The sequence below is a fragment of the Misgurnus anguillicaudatus genome, chromosome 18 (genome assembly GCF_027580225.2).
Source record: "Misgurnus anguillicaudatus chromosome 18, ASM2758022v2, whole genome shotgun sequence".
Classification (NCBI taxonomy): Eukaryota; Metazoa; Chordata; class Actinopteri; order Cypriniformes; family Cobitidae; genus Misgurnus; species Misgurnus anguillicaudatus.
Window position 1 is genome coordinate 4,134,472 of NC_073354.2, and position 12,987 is coordinate 4,147,458.

At 37.6% G+C, this 12,987-nt stretch overlaps 1 protein-coding gene across 19 annotated transcripts in view; it reads left to right on the forward strand.

The window, feature by feature from the left end:
- The window catches only part of nrxn3b (neurexin 3b), a 407,078-nt gene that overhangs the window by 378,199 nt on the left and 15,892 nt on the right, over positions 1-12,987 (forward strand). For all 19 annotated transcript variants that reach the window (XR_012358544.1, XR_012358545.1, XM_073855573.1 and 16 more), the window contains one exon: positions 721-799. Coding sequence is in view for 17 of the 19 variants with exons in the window: in XM_073855573.1 (XP_073711674.1) it covers positions 721-799 (79 nt within the window). In the remaining 2 variants the exon portion in view is untranslated. The remainder of the gene's footprint in view (positions 1-720; positions 800-12,987) is intronic.

Sequence of the window (12,987 nt, forward strand, 5' to 3'; positions counted from 1 at the left end):
CAACATTCTTACATGCCATTTTTCATTGATTATATACTGTAATGCAAGATCAATAAAGAGAGTCAAAGACAGCAATCTGTGTTAATTAAGTTTATGATACATCCCCCTCCAATCTATTAGTACAAATTGATTTCTCCACCAGACAGCATCTTCTCCACCCTAGTCGGCTCCAGCCGGGCACTGTTTCATTAGCCTGTCAAACTCAATAATAGTTAGAACCCGGTTCTCTCACCCGGCACTGCAAACTCAATCAGTGCTATGATTTCATAACCCTTGCTTTGTGACGGGGCTTATTTTATCCGAGCACCGATCCGCTCTGATTAACGCGCGCGTGACGCTGAAATACAACACTGCCGGTGAGTCCAGGCCGGGAAAGAGCGAGAAGGCGGAGGCAAGGGTGCCCATAAATCAGAATAGTGGGCTACTGGAAGGTGCTGATGATGAGCCAGCAGAAGGCGAGCATCCCGAGACAGTGATGATCTGTGACGGCTCATGAGAAGCTGAAGATGGTAGAAGATATACGAGGAGTCGACTACCATAAATAAACCCAGATAGAAAAACAAACCTGACATTTCGGTCCTCGGTCGACTTCCCCCGAGAAACGAGGGAAAGAAGTCGAATATAATTCCTGTGTTTTCGTTGTTTTTACCCGTGATCCTCTCTGTGTTGGTGGACCCTTCATCATTTAAATATTTGCTCTTTTTGTTTTGCCTTCCGCAGACGACGGACGACATCGTGTCCTCGGCAGAATGTTCAAGTGACGACGAGGACCTGGAGGAGTGCGACGGCGGACACACAGGTGGGATGGTTGTGTTGTGATCGTGCTTGCTAAAACTCTGTATCTCTCCTCTTTGAGTTGCAACCGAGGGTTCCCCTCTCATAGCATCACCCCATGACAACACAGTGTAACTAAAAATATTTTACTAAAAGCTAAAGTAAAATAATCAGTAGTGTATTTGGACACTTAAGAGACACCTAAAATGTCTGAATGTCATTGCATTGGATACAAAACAAATAATATTGGAGCTCAGTGGTCATCAGTTAGCAAACCTAAGGTCGGTTTCATCTGCAAAACATTTATGCAAAATGAATACCATTGTAAGCCAATAAATGTCTTTTTCTGTAGTATATACCAATTATAAAAGTTATAAAGAAAGTATTTACGCAGGAATCATACCCGCAGGAAACAATAAATGGGTTTGCATTGAGAAATGCACATTTAATTAATTATTTGAAGTTTTAAATCTGCATTCTCAAAGAGACTATTTTGAGTAATTAAAACTTATTATTTTTTTATATGGGTATCGTGGCTGCCAACTTGAAAATGTTTATATATTTTTTATGCCCGCTGTCTAATTTTATAGCCGTCCAATATATTGACTCATAGGCTTATTTTGCAAACTTTTAATTATTTAGTCCTTAGCTAGGCAAGGAAATTGATTGAAAGTTAAATTAAAAAAAGCTGTTATAGCCTTCCTCCGAATTAACTTCGCCTTTATGTTTTGCCCTTTTCGCAATGTCTTTTGAACCTAGTAGTGTTTTTATTGGATGTTAAAAATCTTGAGATGCCCTAGCAGAGTAACCGTATGCGTAGCTTATGACATTAATTAAAAAGAAAAACAAGTGAAAAATGTACAAAACATTCATTCTTCAGCAGGTGTGCGACCAAAGACGAGTCAAGAGGATCAAAATAATTTTATTAAAAATAGCAATTATATTTTAGCTTATTACATTAACAATGAATATGATTTTTAAAAAATCATTGTTTTGCACATTTTGCTTAAAGTGTACCTGCACATTAAAGATGCTTTTTGATATCTAAAGCAATGACGTCAAGATATTGGTGCAACTTTGTCCAAATACTAAACCACTGTAGTTTTCAATTGATCTAACCTGTGCACCAATTTCTTTAAATTGGTTTATACAAAGATGAACTAGAAAGCATTGGACTTATTAAGGTTACACTTGACTATGGGGCCGAACGTCAGTAACATGGTTGTGTGTTTATACTAATTTTGTCCTCTCAGCAAATAACAGAGAGCCAAACTTTACAACCAAAGTACAAAATTAGTATCGAACTCCATGTGGTTCACTCTGATGCTTCAAAATGTATCAGTACTGTACGCAATGGGTTTCATGCGGTGCGTGTGTGTATGTGTGCGTCTTTGACAGAAGATACATTTTGAGATGTTTACAAGTCAAATGAGAATAATGCTTAAAGATTTCTGATGTGTAGCAGAGCTAATTGCAATGGAAACTAGTCTTCCTTCCCGTTTGTTCCTTTGTTTCCTCACATTGAAGGCTTGCCTTACGTTAAAACATACTAATAGAGAACAGATATCCTCGAATTTCTGTGCTCATCCTTCTCCACACATACTGTAGCTTCTGGTTCCTCAGGGTTAAGCAGACACTTTTACCCATCACAAGGCTATGACGAATAAGTTGAACTAAAGTGTGTTAGTGTTGTGGAGCAGTGGTTCTCAACTAGTGGATCACGAGCCAAAATGGGATTGATAAATAAGAAATTACTAAACGCAAATAACTATATAATCATTAATGTTCACAGAAAAAAGTCAAACAAACAGAGTTTTAGGGGAAGTTAAAATAACTTTAAAAGTAAATGCACGCTCGTTTGAAACAAAATATTGTGGTTTGCAGTGATCATGATTTTCAAACCACGAAACAATAAAAAATTCAATATAAACACACCCAGCAAGCAATAGCCGTCATTTTACCGTGTATTTCAAGGTGTTTGGTTTCATTTATTTTTCGGCTATGGTAGACGGCTTTTAAATTTTCACGCAAAAAGGAATCGTTATAGTTGCGCGTGGGTCCTGCGCCGTAAGTTCCCCGTCGGTTTTCATTTATACCTTTGCGTCGTCGTCCGCGTAGGAAGTATCCACGCGTGTACCATCAATGAAGAAGCTTGGCAAGTTAACCCACAAACGAAGAAGAAACAGCAACTTGTTGTGTATGATTTGAGAAGACCAGCAATGATGGAAGTAAATAAATAGCGACTTTTGTTGCAGTTTGAGTTAAATCACTCCTCAACTTGGCCGATCTTTGTTTTCACCGTCGCAAACGGAAATACCTATGACGCAGTTTTTTTTTTACCTGACGGGAGGGGTTCTGGTGGACCAATCACAGTTCTTGCGGTCCGCGTAGAACTGATGCACTGTTAAAAAATCTGCGAGGTGCACGTCAGGCTACGGAAAACCTACGGCGTAGAGCTTACGCACAACTATAAATCGGGCTTTACCCAATGCTATCTCACAATAATTCGTACATATTTTGCGAGTTGGCTGATTTGTATTAGTTCATATGGCCACATTCATAAGTTTTTGTATGATTTGCATTGATTCCTGTGATGTTGGGGTTAGGGGTTCGGTTTCATTGTTGTTTTTTTCATGAGAATCGTACGTTTTTGCACGATTAACTTCGTATGAATTCATATGAATTAGCCAACCCGTAAAATATGTACAAATTCTCATGAGATCAGGCTGGATAACCCACTGATTTCGCTTGGTTTTAGTCTTGTCTCCTGGGGCCGGTTGCACCAGCTGGGCGTACACCCGGTCGTAAGACTAGTCTGGACGTATAATGCACTTCATGTCCTACGTAGTATTTAAACTGTTGCACTAGGCGTAGCGTACGTCCGTGATTAAATCTTACGTCTTATGGTCAAGTGTTGACTTGTTTCTATGGCAAAATAGAAATATTTAAATTGACGAGACAATTTAAGAGACCAAACCAATACATTTTTTATGTCATACAGTATAATACTTAGATATTAACAAAGACAGAGTATAAAACTTGATTTCTTTTTAATTCAGAACTGTAAGAATTTTTTACCAAATTATTACCTTTTGTGCAAACAGGAAAGGCTTTTGTTAAGTAATGTGCAGGTTTGATTGGTTTGCACACTTGTAAATGTGTGAGAGGAGGGAAAGCTTTCATTCGTCATCTGTTAGCTGACGGCAGTAAATGTGAATTTATAGTCATAGCGACACGAAATAACGTCTCAACTATTAATGTAGTTAACCACATACGCGGGGATGTTAATCGTCTACGCTAAGTGTAGCTGTGCCTGGTCATAGTATTAGATGATGCAACGTGCGTAAAAAATGTTTTCACAAAGCCTGAGGTCTTTAAGCCCGACAAAGTGCTTACACCCAACTTTTTAACGTCTAGCTGGTGCAACCGGCCCCTGGGCTGCATTTGGACACCTAGACATCTTTTTAACACAAAATTGCTTGCTGGGCAAACAGTAAAAGTTCATGGTAGTTGAGTTTTAAAGGATATGTTATATTCTTTTGTTACGATGTTGATTCACCACTTCATGTTCAAACCTAGCGTCTTAATCTAGTTGACAACCACTGTTTCAGAGAACTTGGGCCTGGCTGTAATTTTTAGAGTCGTGCCGCCAGTCGTTGCAGCGTACAAAATCCCGCTGTCCATTATTTATGCAAGGCTTGTTTGGTTTATGAAATTTAAGTGGTGTGCGTGCCGTCCCACGCAGGCACCTTTTAACCAAAAGGTCCTTAATTGCTTTGAAATGCCTTCATAGCGCTAATTAATGTCTTTGAATTTACCCTAAACTACAACCAGCTTCATACAAAACATATGTCCTGTGCGGAGTAGTTTTGAATTACACCAATTAAAACCAACGCTAGCTGGCATTAATGTTTTGTTTGTGTTTTAGCTCACCGATCAGTCCTAAAAATAACAAAATGTTATTTCTCCGTCTTTAGAGCAAGTCACGCACGTGTACCTTGCAGTGTCGCATCCATATGGTCCGTCATTACCTTTGACTTTACAGATGGGCCTTACTTACGTGTTTGTTTATTTACGACACTTGTGTTTTTCAAACTCACAAGGTCACCCTGCTCATTATACGAAATATTTCCCCCACGCTTTCGTTTTGATAAATTCTCCCTAACTGTGTTAAATCCAATACCAGCCCCAAGTCCTCTCAGATTCATGGACAACAGGAAGTTCGCTACGGGACAGCTGCAGTTTTATCTTTCACCTGTTCTCATCCGACATTCGATACGAGTACACTTAGCCACAAAACCACCACACTCATACGATTTCATGTTGACACAGAAATTCACATTTTCAGTCTGACCTTCGCTTCAGATTTCGTGGACAGTTCGCATGATACATTTTTGTTTTGGTTGAACCTTTTCCATGTGGAAAAACATCTTCCTACTGTCTCCTCTCTCTTTGACATCCCATTCATGCCATTTGGGTTTATTTGCCTTATACTTTCCAGAATTTTTCCAGGCTTTTTCTTTGATGTCCTCATCCATCAATTTTCCAGGATTAAAATCGTATCCTCTTGTTTCGTCTCATCTTGTGCCGCATGAAATTTTGGTGGTTGAAAAAAATCTAATTCTCCTCCTCATTTTTGTTTTGTTTTGTGCCATGAGGCTGAAATTAAACATCCCCACATTTTAAATGACAGGAAATTAAAGGCAACAAAATCTTTTCTTGCCATCGTGTGTATATATATCGTTATAATTTTTGTTTTTGCCCTGTGCAGGCGACCCCCATTCTGTCTCAAGAAAGTTGTGTGTGAAAGAATGACCGCCTCCCCACCCCTCCATTCCCGATATCATATTTATTTCTGTGCCTTTCTGCATAGACATGTCCGTTTGAATGCAGATGGCATAAAAAGAGTTTTATTGCCACAAAGTATATCTGTTTTTCTATTCTCTTTGTTGCTATTGATCAGTCACGTGTGTGTGGCATGCATTGATCGCAAACTAACCAGCCGCAGCGGGAGATCTCCATCAACGCATGGCTCCATTTCGCGTGCTTCTTCACCCATGTGTGTGTTGTTTACGGGCTGACCGTGCGGGCTGCTGTGCATAACATTGCGTGCCGCTGCGCTGTCATGCATATCATCGGTCTGTGTGCTGCTGTCTTGTCTCCGTGTGTTTCGTTGTGTCTGTCCGATGTCTTGCTGATGTTCTTGTGATTTTGCTCTGTGTTTTGTGAAACTGTTTAACACGTTTGAACCTATAGGAATTCCACAATACGGCTATATTGTATTTCTTTCAATGTTAAAATGATTTCTTCTCTCCCAGCTTAATATCTAAACTATAACCAAAGTCCCTTCAGGGAAGTGGCGCCACTTGGCGGCCATGTTTTCAATGCCTCCGGGCAGATATTTCAGTCTTGCAATACTAAAAGTCCTATGTCCTTGAATGGGAAAAGACGAATATCTCCAAAATCGCCCGCTAAGATCACAATTAATCACATTTCGGACCAACATTTCAACCTGAAATCAACTGAGCCCCTTTCTCCAGGGAATCATCAATCTTTATTGATTGATGGTTGGTTCTTTTAACTGGAAGGCGGTACTTTTTTCACCAGAGCGGCCATATTGTGTATTGCATTGTCCCCTTTTAATAATAATAATAATAATAATATTAGTGCTCACTCTTGTTATATCTATTATCTTTGCTATAACTGAGACCTTCATACAGGTACGTTATTCTTGCAGAAAGTATAAATACTACAGAGTTATCATATCATTGCTAGTTGCACTGTAGCAAAACAGCTTTACAGTAAATACAGGGTAGTACAGGCAAGTAAAAAAAAGGTGTATGAAATATATAGGATATACATTGACTTTAGGGACATCTCAAATAGGCCAGCGCAGCAACACTGCCATAATATGGGCTATGACTATCTGTTTGTCAGAACAATGGCAGATACGGTGAATGATCAAGAAACCTATTTGAAAACATAATTTAGGCTGTTTATTCCGGTGACTCTAGTGCAAAAAAAAAGGTGCAAAAGTTGGCACTGGGACAAAGGTATGGTACCGTATTTTTCAGTCTATAAGCCGCATTTTTTTTCATAACTTGGCTGGTGCTGCATCTTATAGTCAGGTGCGCCTTGTAAGTCAGTATGAATTAATTTGTCATTTATGAGGCAAGAGACAACAGTACCGTCTACACCCGCGAGAGTCCACCATATGCTACTTCTGTATTTATGTAATTTAATGGATTCAGTAATGTGGAATGACGAGTATGTGAACTTCACGCTAGTTGGCTTGTTTGGTTAATTTAGACTATTCAACATTCCAGGTAAGTTCTGTATGCTATGGTTTAACATTTAAATAACTGATAACGTACAGACATCTATTCAGCCTGTTGTTCTGTCTGCTATTGTTTAGTTGAATAACTTGCCTTTCCAGATTAAATGTCTGTTCTTCGGCTTGGATTTTGTGAAATAATTTTCTAAATAAACGCGACGTATAGTCCACTGTGACTTTTATATGTTATTTCGTCTTAAAGACGCATTTTTGAATGATGCGGCTTATAGTCTGGTGCAGCTTATTATTTCGGAAAATATTGTACCATTTTTGTACAGATATGTACCTTTGAGGAACCAGTATCACTAAGGTAGGGGAGAGCAGGTGCGAAAGTAACATTTAAAAAAAAAACGTAATTTTAAAAGCTAATGTTTTTAGACAGAGATATATTTGTGTGTATATTTTAAGTGTGGTCTATCAATACCAGGTGTTATTTTGAACAAATGTATAATGACTTAATAAGTAAAACGACAAATAAGTAGCGACTTTTAACCCAAACATATTCTGTCGTTCATCTTTGCAAAAAAATATTAAATTACATGTTTATTTTAAATTTCAGTTTTATCAAACGTTTTAAAAGCAACCCTACAGTACAAACTTGAATTGTTGAGAATAAAAAAAAAAACATTTCAACAGTACTATGAAATTTAAATTAAATCAGATTAGAAAAATATAAATTTTCAACATAATGCAACAGTATTACCAGCGAGACAAACGTAACAAGTATTACTTTCATCCCGACAGAATCTCCTCACATTTAAACTCGATTTACTTTTATTTGAAAAAACTCAGAGAAGTGAAAGTTCAGGATGTGTTAGAGCACTAAATAACCTGTAGATTGATCAGTATTGTAACACATGAAACCAGAAACACAACACGTTATTAGAAAAAAATGACCGCTTTAGGAATTTACTTATCATGGTTTAAAAACAGCTTTTTGGACCTATACGCGAAACGATGATGATATAACGTCATGTGCATAAGATGCTGTCATAGTTTGGAATGAAAATGTAGTCGGAGCTCGGAGAAAATCACTTTGTTAATTTATCGCAGGTTACTTTCGCCCCGGTTCTCCCCCACTAAGGTACCAATGTGCACCTTTTAGGTAACAAGAATCTACTTCTTGTGAAGGTACGGCCCAGTGACAACTTTTGTACCGTCTTGTACCTTTTTTCTGAGAGTGAAGTGCAGAAATGCTGAAACACACTTGCGTTTGTGTCTGGCTAGATCACTAGATAGACTAAAAATAACTCGGCCACCAAAGACAACTGACACAGTTTCGACAAACCTCATTGATGTTTAAATCAAAAAGGTAAAAAGCTCCCACTAGCATAGTTCACAAGAAGGAAGAGTCTTTTAAAGTAAAAATAATGTTGTGTCAGTAAGATCCCTGATGTGTTCATCTTGCTGTTATCACCTCAGTTGATTAAGATTTGTAAACGCTCCTGAAAGCATTAGTCAGGAGAACGTGAAGAGGTGGACATCTCTGAACCACTGGCACAGGCTGAGTTTTGGTTGTGTTTGGCCCCGTTGGGCTAGCTGTCACTTCGGAGCAGCTCTTAGATTAGTTAAAGGCGATTTAGTTGACACGTTGATCGTGCGAGAAGGTTAGTTTAATGGCCGGACAACAAACTGAGCGTCAGACAGCAGTTACATGCCTCCGGCTGGAGATGTCAATTTAACACATCGGGTCGCGCTAAGTTATGAAAGATTAGCAGCAATCTGTGACATGTCAGGCCAAGAGATGCCTAAATTGGTCATTTATGAATACAAACAAGTGGAAACAAAACCAATGAGAAGCTTGCAATGGGCAATTTTGTTGACCCCTTGCTAAGCATCAGCTTACAGTTAAAACGATGACCAGGTGGTTATTCACAACCTTTTGATTTTCTAGTATAAGCAAACTGTATAAAGGACCTGTAGTGGACAATTAAATCGAATTTTACAGAAACTTTTGCAAAAATAAGGTAAAACATTTCTCTGACACATATGAGAGGATATATAGCCACGGAAAAAAATAAGAGACCACTTCAAGATTACTTTTAGTTTTTCTAAATTTACTTATTTTAGGTATGTGTTTAAGTATATTTAGCATTTTAGTTTAATTTAGCCAAACAACTGACAACATTTCTGCCAAGTTCCTAATAAAAATAATGTTTTTATTTGCATTTATTTACTGGAAATTGAAATGGGGATAACAAGGTCCAAATAACAAAATATCTTGAATACTGCAGTGAAAACAACTTCAGATTAATTTCTCTGTAACAAAATGTTAATTTTTTTACATTTTGGAAAATGTCTGAAATATATATTTCAGGAATAACCCTGATTTTACATTACATCTTTAATGTGTCTTTGTACACTCTTAGAAAGGATGTGTTAATTTTTTACACATCTTTTTGTGTTAAGCTTTTAAAACATTATGTGTAATTTTGTGTTGATTTTGTGTTAAAATAAAATACAATAAAAAGTTAAAAGTAACACAAAATGTGTTGTTTCAATAATAACACAGATATGGGTGGATTCTAATGCTGCGTTCAGACCAGCCGTGGCAGAGGCGTCAAGCGCGAGTGATTTCAATGTTTGTCAATGTGAAGACGTGTGGATGCGCGCCTAGAGATCTTGCGGCGCGGATGAGGCCTTTAGTGCGGCACGGTAGGTGCGCTTCTGCCTTATTCGCACGTCTATTTCGCGCAAATGACACGAATTGCGTGCAAATGCGCGAGTTAAAAAATGTGAACTTTGGCAGAAAAACGCGGCGCGTTAACCAATCAGAAGCTTGGTCTAGTAGTGACGTGATTACAGAAAGCGAGCGTAGTCGCAGAAGCCCCTCCCATGACACGAATTTCCGGCTTTCACGCGCGAATGAAGCGAGTAAACTCAAAATGTTCAAGAGGCAAACTAGACGCGGTAGACAGGATTTTGACGCCTTAAATGCGGCTGGTGTATCCACTCAGTCTTTTACATTGCTGTTGGATGAATTTGAGGTTTGCTTTTGCTGAAATGCAACAGACACTGGACAGAAATGGTCGTAATACATGTAGAAATTGTGATTAAAGGCAAAACTGGACTGGTCTCTTAATTTTTTCCGTGGCTGTACACTGTTTTTAGGAAAAATGGTCCCTAGCTGTCACAGGGGTGGTACACCTTGCAGAAATGAGATCAACCTCACTGCAATGCATAATATCATTAATTATGAATTAAATGGACAAAAAAAAAAACGAGGAAAAACTGACGTACCTCTCCATTGATGCAATACAACGGAGGAGTCATAAAAATTGGACCTAGCCTACTGAAGCAGTATAAACACACGTCGCAGGGCTCGACATCAATGCTTGTCTGTTTATCGGGGACAGGTGGATTTTTAAAAGGCCAAGTGAACGAGAATTTACTTGTCCTACCCGACAAGTAGCCTAGCCAGATTAAAACAATCACCAAAACGCGATAATGATTCTGCATACTTTAATCTCAATGGCGACCGAAAGTGCATAATGTAATTACAAACAAATGTAAACAAATGAGCGCAGCAAACACAAAGTGAGTTAACAGTGCCTAAACAAAGTGAGTTAAACCCAGTTAACATACTGCGGTAAAAATGTGGAGTTTTTAATAACATGATACAGTTAAGCAGCATCACATCACGATTGAAAATGTGACACCGATTTTAATGTTCACTGATCAAGTACTTAATATGAAGTCACTTACATTTTAGATGCAATATTAACTGTTGAAAATAGTTAAAAGATCACAGCAGAATAATAATGTGTTTGTCTAAACGTTAAGTGGTGACAATATGCTTAGCAAACAACCAAACATTTCCGCACTCACTATTGACAAACCAATCAAATATGTTTCAAATATATATATATATTTTTAAAAATCAGACCAAACACATTTTTATTTCGGGAGTTATATATATACAAAACAATAACTTTTGATAGCAATAGCCTATTGATAAAAAAAATTTGCAAACAAGCACGGACTGTTGGTGGGTGGGACATGGAGCTGGTGAACAGGTGAAGGGAGATTGCAGGCTCGTCCAGGGTGGGCACTATTGACTCACAGGGCGGGCCAGGTCCCCCAGTGCCCGCCCTTGGCCCCGGAACTGGGTCATATTAGTACCCAGGGGTGGATATTGGTACCAAAGAGTGCATTAGTACCTTAAAAATATATATTAGTGCCTCAAAGGTACATACCATACCTAATGTATATCTGTAAGGAAATGACAAACATTAGGACCTTTTTAAAGGGTATTGCCCTACAGTATGTGACAGCCTGGGACCATTTTCTTCAGACAGTGCACAAGATTTTGTTCATCTCATTCAGATCTTTAAATAAATTAAGAGTATGAAAGAGATGATTTAGACTCAATTTATTTAATTTATTCAAATATCGCAGTAGTACATTAGGAATATTTAGGTTTATTTACATAAATTTTATTAATTATAATTGCCATCAAAATGAGGATTTTCTGCAAATGAGGATATACAGTTGTGACCATGTGTGTGAAATTCAGGATAAAGCCTTATAATCTGATTCTGAGATTAAGAGCATCAAATTTTGATTTCACGTTGATTTTAATCTTTGACATGACCTTTTATTAAAGATATCAAGGTTATATTTTCACACAATATTCCTTACATTTGAGATGTTTTTGTAGAAAACAGTAAATTATAAAAAATTATTTTAGCAGGGTTTTACATAGACAAGGTCATATATCCAATCCTGCATAATTTAACAATTTCTTTAAAGTAGTGATGCACCGATATATCGGCCTATAATTGTATTGGCAGATTTTTTTCCACTATCAGACATCAGCTATAAATTATAAAAATAAAAATTTAATAAGCTTAAGTTATTTTAACTTTATTTTAATAATTTATAACAACTCAAGAATGAATGTTTAATGAATTTAAATTAAAAAAATATTTAAGTGCAACAACATTGTAAATAAATTCTGTGGAAATTACAGTATTACTGGCAGTTGTTTGCTTTTGACTTTATGTTATTTATCTTTACAGAATAAAACTAAAATAAGTCTAAAATAAGTCTTAACAAAATCTAAAGGAAAAACCAGAAAAAGTTTGATGAGCATTTCTTGTTCCCAGAATGCCTTGCATGAGGCTGTTATTTTATAGTTTTAATCTGTAAAGATAAAGACTTGTTAATGTTTAATGTTTATTTAACTTTGAACAAACTCTTGCCAGTTAATAACATCAATTAAAATCTACAGTAAGTTACTGGCAAACAGCTGCAGAACTACAGCAACATTTTTACAGTGAAGGAATTTAACAGTGTATCAGAATCGGTAGATTATATCAGTTTCTGTCATTCTAGATAATCAAACATCGGTACTGGCACTGACATTTTGTATCAATGCATCCCTACTTTAAAGAAAAACTGCACAAAAAAAACTGCTTTACAATGTTTTACCCAACCCAACAATAATATCCGTTCAATTTCTACAACTTTGAGTGCACATTTTTTACATTTTGTTCACCAAAACTCCATGTTTAGTTTTTAGTGAGCAACAGTGAAGAATGAGGCAGAGCTTAGCAAAGGGTCAATTACTAAATCCGACTTTAATCTGATACTGTAATCTGAAGAAATACTGCAAAATAAGGGTCAGTATTTTCTGTGCCCCACGACTGTTTACCTCAGCAGTTACATAGCCGTTTAATTCTCCACGTTTCCCATTTTCTATGCTGTATGCTACTGATGAGTTGGCAGAGGTGAGGAGAACTGCAGCGGTCGCACGGCGTCACGAAAGGATTTGACTGCGGCTTGCTATCTGAACCGCAGGGGCCGGCTCACGCTGCCTCTCCTTTCAGGGGATCAGGCAGGTTTAGCCCCGCACACCTGCGGCATTCATCACTATT